Source organism: Salminus brasiliensis, chromosome 7 (genome assembly GCF_030463535.1).
Source record: "Salminus brasiliensis chromosome 7, fSalBra1.hap2, whole genome shotgun sequence".
NCBI classification, from domain to species: domain Eukaryota; kingdom Metazoa; phylum Chordata; class Actinopteri; order Characiformes; family Bryconidae; genus Salminus; species Salminus brasiliensis.
The window spans coordinates 25,168,840-25,186,879 of NC_132884.1; the positions used below are offsets into that span (position 1 = coordinate 25,168,840).

Below are 18,040 nucleotides of genomic sequence, written 5' to 3' on the forward strand. Positions count from 1 at the left end.
ATATCAAAATTTATATCTGACTACACCATAAACAGACAAATAACAGTTCTCGTTTCAACGTTTTTCTCTTTTTTTGTCAACTTTTTCTTTTTTACACAAAACAACAGTCAAGAGTACCAAAGAAGCATGCTGGGTTTGTACGTATGTCAAAGTGGGAAGGAGAGTGAGTGTTTTTTTCTTTATACTTTTTTGTTTTTGCTTTTTTTCTCTTTTTTTTGTCTTGCAACAATAGTTTTTTTTGTTAAACAATAAGAAGCTTTACTCCATTAAGCTGTGCTGGGTAATCGTGATGTGACAGCAGTGGTAAGAACATAAAAGACTCCCAATGAGAATCACCACATATTCAAACCTGACTGCAAATAAAACTTTGCAGAACTGCACAAAGGGGCAAGAGAAACAGACATCGTTATTTAACAGTCCTGGGAAAAAGAAAAAAAAGAAAAAATCTAAGCCTGGTCTGGTCTGGTGTTCAAACCGCCCCGGCCCCGCCTCACTGAGCTCGACTCGGACTGAAAACTCAGACGCTTCTAGGTGAATGGAGAAGGTTGTTTTGGTTCATGCCCAAACCCTTTGAGCTTCTGAAGTAATGCACCATTGATCCGTTTATTCGTATTATTTTTGTTTTCTTAAAATCTGTTTTTTCTATTCCCACATCAATACAAAAAAAAATGCACAAGCATTTTTCTCTCCTCTGGTAAACATGTCTTTCATACGATCCCCCCAATGCAATGCTTATATTTTTGTCCCTGAAACCTTTAGGAAAGAAAACGAGAAATAGGAATATTGCATGCTTTGTGGAGTGCATGAACAAAGAATGCCAACGAACCCCACTGCTTTCTGCCCTGCAGAGAATGATGAGCGCGTTTCCTTTTTTGAGACAAACCACAAATGACTAGGGGAACTTTTCTCTCTCTAACCCATTTCTGGAAGAGAGAGAACTGACCCCTCCAGCTAGGTTAAACCTTCCTGAACGTACGTTCATGTTCTGTAAAGAAAAGAGAGATAGAGAGAGAGAGACAGAGTGCCAGGTTCTGGTGAAGCTAGGAGTGTTTGCAACAGTCAGAACAAGAAAACACACCAATGGCACACAGAAACCTATTCAAGCACTTCTGACACATGGGAAAAAGTCGACTTGCTCGAATATGAAACAGCGGATGGTAAAAAAAAAAGAAAAAAAAAAGGCCAATTTCATTTGAGCAGACAGATCTCAGATCGTTTTTTGAATGGCAAGGATTTCAAAAATTCTTCCCATCACATGTGTTCTGCTGAAGAGTATGGCCTCCATCAAAATTATACACAAATAATAGTCAAGGTCGCCATTTTTCGGCTGGACAAATAACAATCCAACAACGAAAACCCAGTGCAAAAGCGGCTCGGGTTTGCATGGAAGCAAGGCAATGGATGAAAAAGGGAAATACTCAAGATTGCCCCTCAGAACTTAACACTAGCTAGGAGAAAGTAAGTGAAACTCAAATCTTTGGTCTCAACGCCTGGGAGAACAGTGATAATTATCACAAATAAATCACAAAATTTACAGCCCAGCCCAAACAATTCTTCAGTAAATGTCATGTACGAACATTAGGGTGAGTTGTACGACGCAAAGCGCGTCTGTTGCCCGGCCTTGTACGTTACTCGCACGTTACTCGTACGTACGTTAAAGTCTCTTCAAGAATGAATGTGTGCAATACTGGACAGCAGGATCCAATAAACAGTCATATTTCTAGTAAAGAAGACCCCTTAAAGAGCAAAAACACAAACAAACAAACACTTGAATTCTGTGTCTCTGAATAAACGCGTATAAATGTGTACATATATCTCAAACTCAATCGACTCCTGCCATAAAAGGGATTTCCTCTTCTTTTATATATGTATATATGCAATATAAAGACATTCAACAGTGAGCAATGCTATAGTTCAAGTAATAGAGAGAGGACCCCTCAGGGGTCCAGGTTAAATGAACAATCTGGATCTTTGTAGAAGAAAGGAAAGAAAGACAGAAGAAGAAAAAGAGCTAGATAATCAATCCAATAAGCAGCTCGTAAGGTCTTAGGGCTGCTGCTATTTGTGGATGAAAAAATAAAAAGCAAATATTTTCTGAGAAGGGGGTTGAAAAGTTGACAAGTGAAGTATGGTGGTGGATACAGTCCTTTTACAGACCCCAAGACCCTAAGCCCCCCTCGCCCACTTTTCGCCCAGCCTCCAGACTCCTACTGTGTGCGTTGGGAAGCACCACTGCTGCTCTTTCTCCAGCCAATCATGCCCAACCAAGAGCCACAAAAACAGATTCAGAAGGGGCTCAGTTGCTCCTATGGCAGTTGCCATGGTGCAGGCCAGTGGCAGGGCTAAAATGAAGGGGGGAGAAGGAGAAAGAAATGCTTTAACGTCTGAGGCTCAAGGGCATGTGGCTTCCACAGGGTCTGGGGTGCAGGGATCCACTGACTTCACAGCATGTGATGAAGATATTGATCCAGGTCTTCAAACAAAGAGTGGCCTTCCTGCATTTTCAGCGAATGACACTCAAGCTGATCCAAAATCAGGCTGTGTATGAACTGAACTCAAGCTGAACTCTCGAAACTCTGAACCGAACTCTGAACTTTTCCTGACTTTAAAGTGACCAATAACTCCTGAAATAATGGAGACAAGAGCAGTCCTGCGGGTGCGCTTGACCTGCTTGCTGCTAAAGACAGTGTATAGGGAAAACCTATGTGGCCACAATGCATAGAATTAATAAAGGAGGCCCCTTCACCTGGCCACACGTTGTGTGAAAAAAACAAACAAAAAAAACGTTCAATCAAGAGGACGAGTCAGGTCCACCAGCTGCCCTGTGCTTGTTAAAAGGCCGTAAATCAGCCTATGGTTAAAGCGTCTGTCAGCAGAGGCCTTAAAACAGAAGCCTGGATTATGCGGGAGGAGAAAAAAAAAAAAAAAAAACACTACTGTTTCGGAAACTCTTAAGCTGGGAGCAAAAGAGCAGGGGAAACACAGAAACCCTCAAACAGTGCATGCTTAAGCACCACAAGTCCAATCGTAAAAGGAAGTTAGAATATTGTGCATATCGCTGCAAAATTGTCAGTTTGATTTTTGAAATGGTTTTATTGTGCCACATTAAAACAAGTTGCCATACGGCCGAGCGTTTGCCAGTTTCCTCTCTTTCCACAAATAATGCATCCACTTGACATAAGGAGAAGCACCTGGTAGAAAGATGAGCATTTTCAACAGAGGCAAAAGAAACTAAACTCAAACGGGTCTTGGTGCACGTGGTTATCGCACACTGGTGCGCATCCCTCTTCTTAGACCTCGAACATACCATCAATACAACGCTGGATTGCACTTTCTTCAAGTTTTCATAGTCTAAAGCACGTCTCATCTTTCTCATCACTGAACCGCTGCTTCAGCCTCTGCTTGTTGGACACTGAGCAATTCAAAAGCTTATTTGACAAGTGAATGTCCGGGTTAACAAAACACACAAGTCCAAAAATTTTTGTTTAAAAAAGGGCAAACAAAAACCAAAAAACATAAAAAACAGACATTAGCATATAGATTCTGTATTATTTTTAAACCACACATCAAATAGTGTTTCAGGATGTCTCTGTCTAGTTTCTGTTTTTCCATTTTTTAAGTTTTGTTTGTTTGTTTTTAATTTGGTGTATAAAACGTGCAGCTGTAGTTAGTATTTTCCATATTAAATAAGTGCTTCGTATCGACCGTATCCGTGCATGCGATTTTGGTAGGACAGACTGGAGTGCTTCAGCACAGGACGCAGGCCCAAACTCTATTTTATGTGTGGTTGGCAAACAGTTTATTAGCATAAGCATTTGCTTTTCTCTCGCTCTCATTAAAACAAGTCAACGGAAGAAAGAAATAAAAATAAAAAACTAAATGGGACTTCCTCCCTATGCCAACTTTGGTCTCTGCAATGGACTGTAACGACACCTTTACTGCTCAGAGAGAAAAAAAAACAAAAGAAAGAAAGAAGAGAATAAAGAGCAGATCCAGCAAGAAAACAAACAAAAGTGAACAGCTCTCCTCTAAGGTTGGTATGAAAGCAAGCTTTTTTTTTTAAGACTACAACACATTTTCACTTGTGCCCTCTCAACTTGAAACCCCTACCCCACCCCCAGCCTGTCCCGTCCCGTCCCGTCCCATCCCACAATCCCTTGTTCAGCAGCAGTCACTGTGAGAAACACTCTGGAAAGTGTCAGACGTCCGTTTGCTACATAGTTTTTGCTTCTTTAACACACACACACAGAGAGAGAGAGGGAGAGAGAAGACAGAGAGAGACAGAGAGAACAAATACATCTTTTCCTTGCATTTAGTAAAGTAGGATGAGACAAAACAAAGCGCAAGTGAATGACGAAAAAAAAAAAAAAAAAAAAAAAAAAGGTGAGTGTAAAAAAAAAGAAAAAAAAGAAATAGGTTCAAATGGAGCGTGTAAAAAGTCCCAGCTGGAGTTTAGGTAGCAGCGCGGGTCACCTGAAACTCGCCTCTTCTGCTTCCTTCTTTTTTTTCACATTCACAAACATTTAAAACTTCCTTGTGCAAATCAAGCAGTCTTTAGAAAGAATGCCCTCCAAATTGTTCTAGTAAAAATATAGAACTCCAAGGTGGCTGACGTGTGTGTTGCAGCAAGTGTTTGTTGTTGTGTTGGGTTTTTTTGTTTTGTTTTTTTTCGTGTTTCGGTTTTTGTGACGGCGTGGGTTTTTTTTGTTTTTCCGTTGGTGTGTAGGTAGGTGTGTTTTGGGCAGGCAGAGCCTCATCTGCGAGGGCCTGAGGGCATCTGTGCGTACACGGGGTATGCCAGCCGCACGTTGAGCGAGTCGTTGTGCTGGACCAGTGAGGTCTGGTGATAGTGCAGAACAAGGTCTTTGAGAGTGCTGTACAGGTTGTAAGGCTCAGCGAAGCCAAAGCCACGAGGCGTGCTGTAGATCACACAGTGCTTCACCTCGCCGTCAACACTGCGGAGAGAGGGGAAAGAGAGGAGAATTGATTTCAGCATTCGACTCGTTCAGAAAGAGGGGGTCACTAAAAGAACAAATAGCAACACAAGGGCAGTGCCTTAAGCTTTGCAGTGAAACACTGCAGGCTATTCAGTGCTGTATTGTTATCTTTAGGCAACTGATTTACATCATTTCCTCTTTTTTCAAAAGCATGAGCCATAACGGGCCGGACAAAGCTACAGACAAAACACAGGTGTTTTACAAGCTGTATTACTGGTCTTATCTATGCGAGCAACTGTAAGTACTGTATCTGGCACTCGGACAGTTCATATGTAGCCAATTAACCCACCTGTTCGTAGCTCCCCCCAGCACTTGCAATGCTCCATGACAAGGGTAAGGACTTAACACTTAACACAGCTAGCCACCGCCCCTTTTGCACCGCACTTCAGTCTACTCTAGGCAGCTATCATCAGCCAATATCACTTAAGAGTGATGAGGGGAGGCAGCGCCCACCCAAAGAGAGACAATTGTGCTCTTTCAGACTCTCTTTTGGGGTTTGAGTTTCGAACTTGCGACTCCCAGGCCATAATACTAGCGCAGCTACTCAGCCACTCAGAGCCCCTAGCCAGCATTTGTTAAAAGTATCCAGCACACGTTTCCCCAAATACTACAGATGCTGCAAAGAATGTTTCCAAAAAATAAAGGATTTCATGATTTAATAATAATACATATTATCAAATAATGGATTTATTTAAGCAGTCTGCAAGGGGATAACCAGTGCCTATTCACTATTTATTAACTTGGTGTCACCCCTTTCAGAAACCAAACACATCTGATGATACAGCAATCCCACTAACTGGTCCCCTTTCTATGAGAGAGGCTTTACGAAGCACAGTACAGAATATTCCTCTAGTACTCTCCACATGGAAACTGAATAAGAGCACTGATAGGCCCACATTAGAGCTGCATGTGATTAATATGCCCAAAGGCTACTTACACTACAGAGCAGGCGTAACAGCCCTTCTTGCTACTCTCTCGGATGAGGAAGGCTCCATCTGGCTTTCCTAAAAGCAGGTCCTCAGCCTGTGTGCGGTTCAGGTCCCCAACAAACCAGCTCTTCTCATCATAGTGCGGCAGGTTCTCGTCCTCTTCACTGACAAAGTAAGTGCTGGACGCAAAGAGAAGGGGATGAGGTTAAATTTCCTCAAACACTAAAAGTACATACAGTTCAAGTATGTCCAAGCTTCGCTGCCAGCTCTAATACTGACTCAAGGGCCGATACTTAAGAAAAAACACAAGGGAGAGGAAATTAGAAGCAAATTCTCTCTTGATGAACTTACTCATCTGTGTTCTCGTTTTTGATGCCCAGCCAGTCGTTTATTCGTTTCTGACGTACACCTTTGTGGTTGAGCCAGCTGCAAGGAAGGAAAACAGAAATTATTGAAGAGGGAATAACATACAAGCACAGCCTGTCCTAAACTACATGAGCTGAAAGCAGTGTCTGCTTACACAAGATACTGGTCTCTGATTTTCCTCAGCTGGATGAGATCTGGCTTTAAGCTGTTCATCTTTTTGTCCGTCTCCCTGTTGTCCAGAGCTTGTGTCTTTAGGTCCTGCTCCAGGCGGATCTTGCTGTCGTGGATTTCGCCCAGACGTGACTTGAGTTTGGCGTAGTTCATCATGATCCTGAGGAGAAAATGAAGTGCTTAAGTACATCGTAGTGTTTAGCTGGGGGGGGGGGGCTTCAGACATCAGACAAAACGAAAGGTGACCTCCACTGCAGCCTGGACCATTAAGACTGATTATTTCAGCCTACCTTTCAATCTCTTTGTCGTTGCCTTCTCTGCGGAAGCGCTCGATATACTCCTTGCTGTAGCGCTCCTGCGTGTGACACTGCTCTTCGAAAATCTTGATGGTCTCATTGAAGGCTTCTATTGCGGTACGCTTCATCTGAATCTCCTGCAATCGAAGGCAAAGAAAAATCAATGCAGGTCAATACTCGCACCTCTGCAAATATGGCCCTCCCCATTGACACGCTAGTTAGATGGTCAAAAGGCCTTTTCAGCATTGATCACAGATTATGTCCAAGTTCAGCTTGAGCTTCCTGCGTGCAGAGGTTTTTGCATTCAAACGAATGGATCGGAGGACCTGTTTGGTATAGTTGCATAACGAATGATCACTTTACTAGTTCGGAAAGTGCCATCAGCATAGATCATGTGGGAGGAGACTGTAAGGAGTTAAGGAGGCTTCTGCTTTGAGCTAGAAGACCTAAACCTCTAAAAAATGAGCCCAGATCTGTAACTTGACAATAATCAAGCCTGCATTGTTTTCCATACTGAAAAATAAGGGTCTAATAATCCTCAGATGTCATTTATTTATTTTTTATTTTTACCTGTGAAGTCTTTGTGTACTCCTCATACAGTCTGTCATACTCTTTGCTCTTCTCCTGATATTGATTGTGATATTCCTGGAGTTTCTTTCCCACAGCGTCAATGTTGTCTTCTTTTACCAGCTGATCCTAAGAAAGAGCACAGGAACGGTTACTGATATGAAGTGCTGAAGAATGTGCTAGGGGTACAAGGCAAAGAAAAAACAAAAACACTGTGCTTGCTGCAACATACTGTAGATTTTGCTTACTTTAGATATACTTTAGACTCTAGATTTTTTTCCTTCTAGGAATCATTAATAAAAATCTCTGAATCCAAGAGGGCCTCTCGAGGATGTGTTTTTTTTTGTGGAACTCCCCCTAAATAATGAGCACCTGAGTGCCTTAGACAAACACAGGGAGGACACGGAGCGCAGAAGGGGAGGGGAAAAAACAACAACAAAAAAAGCCTGAATAAATGCCTGGATGGCCTTTCGACATTGTGGATGTGTGCAATTATTTACGGAGTGCACTGCAGTGGCAAATAAGCACAGTAATATTTCATGCCCTGAACATCCTGCTGCCTCGGCACTTTCACTCGCAACAAGCTGCAGTGTTCATTGGGCAAACAGACTCTTAGAGCAAGGCCACGGGCGAGGAGGGGCAAAAAGAGACAAAGGGACAGGCTGCAAGGAAAGGATGGGGAGTGAGTGACGGAGGCTGCAGTGTGTACCTGCTGGTAGCGGGAGATGGGGTACATGAGCTTGACGTCCAGTTTTGTGTTGTACTGAGCCAGAGACTCGTGTCTGTAGTGACTGATGAGCTCCACCACCGAACTGAAGGTGAGCGGGTCCGAGAAACCGTACTTGCCATCACGGTGGTAGATCTTTATTAGCTTATTGTTGCCGCCTTTCCTAAAGGAAATAAAAAAATGGACTTGTATTAGATGCTGGAGTTAAAGGGAGCTAAATAGTTTAAGAACCCTGGATCTGCTTGGAGAAGGGATATTGTAGCAGCTGTTACCTTAGTGTTAGCGTGTAGTCTCCCTGCATCTTTGTTGAGGCATCCCGTACTAGGAAGGTCCCATCTGGCATGTCTCGCAGTTTGTCGTTCACCTCTTCCCTGCATGGCAAAAGAGGAGGGAAACAAGAGAAAGAAAGAGAGAGAGAGAGAGAGAGAGAGAGAGAGAGAGAGAGAGACGACACAGCTGGGTCAGGGCACGTATATTATGTCAGATTAGCAATTACAGGTAAAAGCCAGTCCCTCGTCTGCCCTGTGCCCAGTCACTGACATGAAAGCAGGATAGCTGGCTGCTGTTTGCCCAGTCAGACAGACGTGTGTGTGTGTGTGTGTGTGTGTGTGTGTGTGTTTGGTCTGGTGCGGGGCAGAGGCACCCGCCTGTGACCGTGTGGTCTGCTGCTGCCGTCTGGGAGCAAGTGAGACATCTCAGAACGGTTTACCTTCCTTAACCCTGTCTGTGACTCCCACACGCTAACTGACGTTTCTCCTGCTTACGTAGACAGTCTGGTGCATTAATGGAAACCAGCAGTATGAAGATGCGTCAATGCTGAACTGAAAGTGGTTCTTCATTTGTATCGATTATGGAATGTTAGAATCAATTATATACATTTGGTTATTTAGCAGAGGCTCTTACCCAGTGAATATATTGGAAACCGAAGTGAGGCAAAGTATCTCAGGATATTATAAGAATCTATAACCTATGAGACAAGAGAAAAACATTTCCATTTTGTTGTTTTTCACTTTTCTCATCATCTGAACCTTGTAGTTGCTCCAAAATGACTATATATAAAATATATTTTGTTTACATTGACTTCCACTGAAGAACAACAGAATCAAACTGTGGTGACATTTGAGACTTTATGATGCACTAAACCTTTATTTAGGAATTGCGATTAAACCCAATCATAAACCCTATGAAAATGAACCCAATGGTGGACGAATTCAAGGACTTATTCTTGGCTCGGTCTTGCCCTCTTCTTCTCCTCCAGTCAGTCAGAAAAGAGCCTTACCCCCTGCCTTCTTTTCCCCATCTCACCCCTTCACTGTCTAGGCCCTGATGGGCAGCCTTGCCCTGGCCAGTCAGGTCACGCCAGAGCTCAGCTGACATCACATCCAGCACTCTCAGGAGGGGGTATATATTTAGCCTGCTCTGGGCAGCTGAGGTAAAGACACTATGACACAACATTGCTTCCACCTCAGCAGCAGCAGCAACAGCAGCAGCAGCGCAAAGGAAACTTTAAGCCCACAGTCTCTCTGAGCCCCATTTAGGCTGTCTGGAGCACAGACTCTGGCACTGATACGCCTGCACTTTTGTAGGCTGTGGTGCATGAGGCAGAGATAGGCTGGGGGTTGGCCTATTTTAGAGGGTAATGTATTGTGAACAGGGCAACCATCAAATAATTTGAGCAATCAGAGCATGAAGCACAACCCTGGGCCAAAACACAGACAGAACAGACTGTGGAAGATGGAGTTGGGTGAGAACCACTCTTACCCAATGACAAAGCACTGTAGATTAGAGCTTTTCCCTATGTGAGACCTAGGTCAGAAATAAGCTTGATGCAAAAAAACAGCATTGATTGAAGCCAGCCACCCAAAAGGGGTGAAATCTTGCACGGGGGGCCTGAGTGTTGAGGGGGGGATCCGCAGTGGTCTCAGATGTCTGTTTGATTCTTAGAGCACCTTTGCCGCATTTCTACATGGTCGACATCAAACACGGTCAAAGTCGGTCACTAAGCAGCACTCTAATCTGCTAAAACCTGAGAGTTTTATGGAGCATGCCTGGAAATGGGCCGGGCTGCTTGACATTTTGGAGATTTAGACTATTCTATCCCCATCCTATCTGGCTAAAATGCACCTCTTTCCCCCTCTCCTTTTCTTTTCTCCCAGCTTCTCCCCACTCCCTCTTAGCTCCCTTTAATCTACAGCAGCTGCCAAGCAGCCATGCCTCTAAGAGGGGTGGGGTAGGGGGACGGAAGAGAGGAATAAAATAAGTTTTAATGGCTCATGAAAAAAAAAGAAAAAAAAAAGAAGAAGAATCCATCCAGCAGCCATGGCTTTCTGTTAAAGCATTAGTCCAGACTTCAACATGACTGCAACTACTACTTTTATCTGTGTGACATAATGTTTTCCCCATTTTTACAGGTAGCAGTGTGTCATTCAGCCTAAAATACCACATGGAGAGGTCTATTTAAAAATACTTAGCAACTTGTGGTTTGACGTAAGCGTGTGATGATTTAGATGTGCAGGTTGCTTAACGCTAATTAGTAGTCATACTTCCATTACTTGGTAGCGAATCAAGCAAACTGCACACCAAACACGTCTTGGCTGGTAATTTGGGCAAAGGTGGCAACTGCATTGACAAATTTGCCAACAAGTGCCATCACTTTATGTTTTTCGTATTGTCTTCTTTCTACTCTCAGAGAACAGGCCTGAGCGCTGCTGAGTGAAAGCTGAGGGCCTAAAGAAGAGCATGACACAGCAGTGTGCTGACTGAGAGACTGACCTGGCAGGGCAGATCAGGAGGGGTGGTGGAGGAACGAGGGAGGAGGGAGACAGAATGGAATTGTTTCTTCTTGGCGCAGAGAGAAAGCCTGCGCCATGGAAACCTGGGGAGCCTTTAATCCGTATCTCATCCACAACGGATCCCATGACTCCATAAACTCATCACCTGATGCAGTGTGCAACGCAGGCTGTGAGTATCTAGTGAAGTGCTGAAATTTCCACCAGAACTGCTTTCTATCCTTTTTAGGCTATTACTTTAACCTTCATGCATGGCACTTTCTTTTACTTTGAAATCTTTTTGTTCCAAAATGCAAATAAACATTAAAATATGAAGTGTAGAAGACTCATTAACTTTTCTTCAGCGGGAAATTAACAAGAGGGGTGCCCAAACTGTTTTTAACAGAGATTAGAAAGCTGCCAGTTGCTGCTCCAGTCAACACTGACTCATTCAAACCAGTGTAATGTAGTGTTTCTAATGTAATGTAATCAATGTTCTATTTAAAAACAATAAATAAAAAAGCAAAAGAAATGGCAAAAGGAAAGACACTGACTGCTGGGAGGGTGAGAGAGCGCCAGCTTACCTTGATATGTCTCCCCAGTACCACTCTGCGTCCTGTAACGAGCTGCTTGCAGCCTCCTTGACGCCGTTGCTGTTCACAGGAGTCATGGGTTTGGCCGGCTTGGGAGGAAGAGCTGTAAGAGAAAACGAAAGAAAGTTTTAATATATGCATATATAAAAATAAAGCACTGATTCACACTGAATCAAATGAATGGTCCTCAGCTTATGTCCTCTCTGTCCATTTCAAAGCCTTAGAGTACAGCAGGGCGATGCTGTGAGTTTATCCACCTAGCTCGGATCTCCGTAAAGAAATGGAACTTCCTAGATGACTCAATTAAGCGAACAGCAGGCTGTTGTTAATTAATTAACAGAGCGAGACACACACACACACACACACACACACACACACACACACACACACACACACACACACACACACACACAGCTAGCCCACAGTCACGTGTTACTGCTGTGTGGGGAATCTAAATTGGAGTTTTACATCTCTGCGTGGCTTCTCTGCTTGCAGGAAAGAATGGCCACTTCAGCAAAGAAAACACCAGCTACCACTTCTTCATACACACACACACACTGTTTTTAGAGAATGGCAGGACATGAGATCATAATGTTGCTTGTATCTCTTTTTGACATTTTTTTACCTCTTGACATGACTGGAGTCTGGCAGTTGTTAAAGTTTTATGACGAATTTATCAGAAATGTTCCAAAATAATCTGGAAGAAAATAGTTCTCATGGTTTTGACTGACTTGCCTTGAAATCTTGAAATAGCCACTAATATTAGCTATACAATTCCTAAACATGCACGAAAACCAACAAATGCACACACACACACAAGCACTTTAACTAATGATTAATGGTATTCAGTCAGCTCGCTAAACACAAACTAGCTAAACACACACATACCTACGCCCCCTCCGGGTTTATGTTGTCTGTCATGTATGTGTTTGATTTGTAGTAAACAAAGGGGCTTGAAAGGCTACGTGACTGGCATAGTGTTGCGTCTGTTTTTGCCCAAACACACTTTAACAGCTGATGCAACAGCGCCCGGAAACCTAATGTTGACGCTGTCGCTTTCCCGCATCGTGAGTGGAGGAGGACCAAAGCGAGTCGATGTTCAGCACGGCCGTTCATCATGGTCCAATCAATCTACGAAATGTGGCCTGTGTGTATGGAAACGTTAGTGTGCATGTGTGTGTGTGCGCGATGCCTTTACTGTCCCCACTCCAGGGCTTATTACTCTTCTATAGCCATCACCTCCTCCGCTGACATTAAGCTTCTAAACCCTCCAAGCCCAGGGCAATCAATTCAGCGTGCGGCTAAATGAGGCAGCCACAGAACAGGGCTAACGACATGCAAAGCTGCGATATATTGCCTGATGGAGAGCAATTCCAGTGTAATTATCCTGAGCCAGAGGTGGTGTATATTCTGCAGGGGTGTAGCTCTCTGGCTGGGGGTTCTATAAAGATAAAAAGCATTTGGCTTATGGTGCTTGAGGTTAAGAATGTGTCTGGATGTGTGTGTCAGTATGTGTGCCAGACTAGGTTGAGGTGTGTGTGTAGTGGCTTTGGCAATCCGGCAAATACCCGGCCAGGTGCAGCTGGCAAGGAAGAGTTACTGGCTTTGAGGGAGGGGAGGGGAAAAAAAAAAAAAGAAGAAGAGAAAGCTTCAACTCCAACAGAATTTACAGAGGCTGCAGTGTTCGGCCCAGTCCCAGAGCCAAGCCAAACTAAACTTCTCCTGACCCAGTCTAAAGCCTGCGACAGAGTGCCTGACACACACAGCACCACACCCCCACATCCTCAATGGACGGGTGTTCTTTATGAGCGGAGAGAGCTGCTGCAGCAGGCTTTAAAGTGAAACCAAAGACACACTCCAGCCATTTCCACTGAAGAACTTCCACTGAAAACATCACACACTGCAGACTGCAGTATGGATCCATATGAAATTCAATACTGGTTTAAAGAAGACCTGAGAACATCTGAGAGCAAGTCAAAAAGTTAGAAAACTTAGATTTACTGTTGACAATTATATAAAGACAAGTCTGCTGCAGAAAGACGTTTTAAATTATTCTAATATGATAAAGAAGCTGTAAAAGATGAGGTTAGACATGTTCAGAGTGATGAACGAAGCTGCGGATGATTCTAAAATAATTGAGAAATCTGTAGAGAACCTCAAGAATCAAGAGGTTTGGGATGCACCAGTACGAAAATTGTGAGCCAATAGTTATATGCGATATCTTTCATGTACGTATCTGCTGTTGGTGTTCAGAAAAATAGAAACTGGGTCTGAATCTATTTGGATGGGCATTACAGAAAGATGTAACTAGTAGTAAAATGAATCAAATTCCTACTAATATTCAGAATGCATTACACTGCCTTTCGAGGCAGTATACAGCAATTAATGTGACTGCAATACTGCATTCCGAAAACCTGGAAATGTTGAAATACCTAAAAATTAGATTTCAGGACTAGCCTTAATCTCTAATCAACCTACAATGTACTCAACACTCATCTAAATCATCCACCCAGCCAGCCATGCAGCCGCTTATTCCCGGTTCGGGTAGTAGTGGATCCGGAGCCTACCCAGAACCATTGGGTGCAGGGCAGGAATACTCATCTAAAATTCAGTATCTTAAACGTCTGAATGGCAATCATTCTCTCTTTTACACACACACACACACACACACACACACACATACACATGCACATACATTGCATGACACAACACAGAGTTGTGGAAAGCCTGTGTGAGAATGTATACGTTTAGGTCAGCAGAGGGTTGTTGTGTGAGTAAAGGTGAGCATTCTGGAAGCCTCCGGGCTCCTCTGGCCCTGGGAGAGCTGAGCGGAATGTCAGGACTCGCCCCGGCCAGAGCAGAGTATCCTGAGCACCGAGGGTCACTAAAATAGAACCAGACAGGGACACGCAATGCTCAGCGAAGCCAGGAGATGATTCATCCCTGCCTGCGTACTCCGCAACGTCCCATTTCTTAGAGCCAACCTCATTTACCAACATAAAAAAGATCTGCCTCATCTTCACGCAGAAGAAAAAGACAAAACAACGTGTTATAACTTGACACTGCGAGCAAAGTGTGAGGGTGAACGTTCACAATAATCTATTGTATACCAAGCTAAAACCTGTCCTGTGAAAAGAGCTGGAAATGTGTGGAATGGAAAATGCAGAGAAAACCAATGTTGCTCTCAGAATGTGTGGAAGTGGTGCGGCCATAGGTTTACACAAATAAAAAAAAAAATCGAATGATTAATTCTAACATGAGGCAGGTACATTTCAAACCATTTGGACTCAAAACGAGAAAAAGATGATGTTAAATGTGTCCAGAATGATGATCAGAGCTGTAAATGATTCCATAATAACTGAAAAAGCTGTAGAACAGCAAGAATCAAGAGGTTCGGGATGCACTGATGTGGAAATTGTAGGCCTGTGGTGATATATGATATATGGTATATCTGCAATTGCTGTTGGAGATTCATTTAGAAAAATGTAGAATCTGGATCTATTTGAATCTACCTGGAGAGAAATGGAACACTGTATAGGGTGGGAAAGGCGGATGCAGGGATTTTAGTGCAGTGTCCCAGTGGTGCCTAAACTTTCTGGTTTAAAATATTGGTCAAAACTAAACATCAGTCCAATGCCGAATAATCTGCAGATACAGATGATGCCAATAAATACATAAAATGATTATAATATGGCAAAAAAGTGCCCTGAAACAGAACCACGGTCTCTTCATAAGGAGAGCTATAATTTCTTAAGTCATTCTTCCATCACTGTGCTTTAAAAAAAATCGGCCTGCTTTCAGCAGAAGGGAAAAAACAGAGTATGAATGGTTTTCTTTGAGCGCTTGATTAATTAAAAGCAGTGCTGCAATTTTTTGGGACTGACGGTGTGTGTGAGTGTGGGGCGAGGCAGACAGGACACACACTCCACGGCGGGTCTGGCACACTCCGGCCAAGAGGCTGTACCTCAGCCCAGTGGGGTGAGCGGCGCGGACCAGTCAAAAAAGGAGCTCACTTAACACACACACACACACACACACGTCCAAGCTCGTTTCCAACCTCAGCTTCCGCAGGTGTACACACTCACACACGCCAACACTTTTTAGTCTTGCTAAGGAGAAGGAGGCAGAAAGTTGGGGGGGGGTGGGGGTGGCACACAGAAAAAGCACATTAAGCTCTCTGAGAGGGAAAGTGAGAAACACAAATGGTCAGAAAAGGAAAAGAAAAAAAAGAAAAACAAACAAACTCCAGAACGTGGCCTGCCTGTGCACTTTCCTGCTGTCAGAACCTTTGGAAGTAAGAGAAGTCACCTGCTTGAAGGCCATTTGCAGCAGCGCAGCTACTGAAAGGGAGTCTTTTATGCATCACTTAAGATGTATGACCCTCCTTATGCATCTGTGCTGAAACAATAATTACCAGATCAATTATACATTGAAAATCGTCTGTGTGGAGAAATGAAGCAAACTTCCTGCACTCTGAGTGTTCCTATAACACACACGGAGCTCTGAGGGGCAGGTAGGGTTTACAAAGTATCTGTATATCAGAATAATGTCCATATGTATTCCATATATGAAGTACCTAAAATTATATCAATATTGCCCCATGTTCTGTACCTATGTGTAATAATAAAGATGTCCCAAGTATCCATACATAATAATAATGATCCACATGTATTAGATATAGGTAATACTATGTAATAACAAAGATACCTCATATATATTCTGTTTAAAGTATCTATACTTAATAATAATGCTCTAAATGTATATATAGTTACCCATATGTAATAGCAATGATGCCCCATATGCATTCCATATAAGTACCCAGAACTATTAGTAATGATGATCCATATATATTCAATATAAGTACCCATATGTAATAATAAAGATGCCCATATGTTTTCAATAAAAGTACACATATGTAATAGTAATGATGCTTTATATGCGTTCCACATAAGTACCCATATTTAATAAGAAAGTACCAATATGTAATAATAAAGATACCCCACATGTATTCTGGTAAATTACCCATAAGTAATAGATATTATACCCCATATGTAAGTACCTATAAGTAATAATGATGCACCGTATGTATTCGCTATAAGTACCCATATAATAACATTTTTAATAAACAAGTCTAACCATAACTGTAACCATAACAATAGCCTAAACAGAAAGAGATGTTTTTCAGATTGAACAAAATGAATAAGCTTTAATAATTTAATAATAAGCATTAATAATAAGCTTTAAAAACCTTTTTTGTTGGAGATGACACTGGAGCTTACAAACACACACACACACACACACACACACACACACACACACACACTGTTCACATGTACCTATGCAGGACATATAAAACATATGGAGATGTTTTCACATGCACGGCCACTGACACACACACCACACACGCAGAAGCTGTGCGCAGGACTGATATATTTCATTTCGTCACAAAGCCCCATTCAGGGCTACAGTAGAAGGGTAGCAGGCTGCCACGAGAAAGGGAAATGCCTCTGTGGGCTGCAACCCCCCTCCACACACACACACACACACACACACACACACACACACACACACACACACACACACACAAAGCAGCCAAAAGGCAGGTGCACCAGTGGAGCTGAAACCTCACATTCCTGCCCACCAGTTTTCCACGGTCAGCTCTTTCTGCAAGTGTGTGACCAACTCTGTCCTACACACACACACACACACACACACACACACACACAATTACATTTGTACTCTATGAGACCGAACAGAGAAGAAAGATGACAAATTACAACAAAGAAACTGCAGGAATTGACGCAACATATTGATATATTGAGCTGTAAACACTCTACAGCAGTATGTATATAGCCTTTATATTATACTGTATACATCAGCATCAGCACCTTTCTCAGTCAATGCCAATGACACAATAGCCCATCCTGCACAATAGACAACACATGTAACAAGGCTTCCTTACACTGCTATTATGTTCACCATCCATAAAACAACCTAATACAATTAACACAACAAGCTCTTCCTCTTCACAGCCCACACCATAAAACACCGGACATGCTCCAAACAAACGCATCGTCTGTTTGTCTTCCAACAGGAAAAAGTGACAAACTGAGTCACTCTTGAGACAGATTAGGAGAAAATGAGAGTGTGTGAGAGAGAGCGGAAAACCATAACAGATAACAGAAAGGTATACAACCTATGCATTCCAGCAGTGCAGCTCTGAACAAAGGAGACTGCATCTCTATCCTTTATTATGCCTCTAGTCGCGTGACAGGTATTGCCTGGACTGGACATGCAGCATCACTGCCACTTTCCCACACCCAACACTACCTTTCTCAAAAGCAATACAGTTTAACTTGTGCTCCACAGGTAGGATTTAAGGGTACAATTCATTAGCATAAGAAAGGGAAACATGAGAGGAGAAGGGAAGAGGCAGTGTAGGATGGGAGCGATATTGAGGAGTGCAACATATCCAGGAGGATATACAGCTGGACAGAGAGTGCCACCACAACAATGACCACTTTAAGGGCTAGACTGTAGTGTACCACATTACCATCACAAGCTTGACTCACATTTACTGGCTAAATCTGATTTGCTGCGAGCAGCCTGCTTGTGGAAGTGTCAGG

General features: G+C 43.0%; 1 protein-coding gene across 3 annotated transcripts in view; it reads right to left on the bottom strand.

The window, feature by feature from the left end:
* Positions 1–4,363: 4,363 nt before the first annotated feature.
* The window catches only part of pik3r3b (phosphoinositide-3-kinase, regulatory subunit 3b (gamma)), a 220,248-nt gene continuing 206,571 nt past the window's right edge, over positions 4,364–18,040 (bottom strand). For all 3 annotated transcript variants that reach the window (XM_072684314.1, XM_072684315.1, XM_072684316.1), the window contains 9 exons: positions 11,406–11,517; positions 8,326–8,424; positions 8,036–8,216; positions 7,330–7,455; positions 6,754–6,896; positions 6,447–6,623; positions 6,278–6,352; positions 5,935–6,105; positions 4,364–4,955 (listed from right to left, as the gene is read on the bottom strand). In XM_072684314.1, the coding sequence (XP_072540415.1) occupies positions 4,754–4,955; positions 5,935–6,105; positions 6,278–6,352; positions 6,447–6,623; positions 6,754–6,896; positions 7,330–7,455; positions 8,036–8,216; positions 8,326–8,424; positions 11,406–11,517 (1,286 nt within the window). In that variant the 3' untranslated portion in view covers positions 4,364–4,753. The remainder of the gene's footprint in view (positions 4,956–5,934; positions 6,106–6,277; positions 6,353–6,446; positions 6,624–6,753; positions 6,897–7,329; positions 7,456–8,035; positions 8,217–8,325; positions 8,425–11,405; positions 11,518–18,040) is intronic.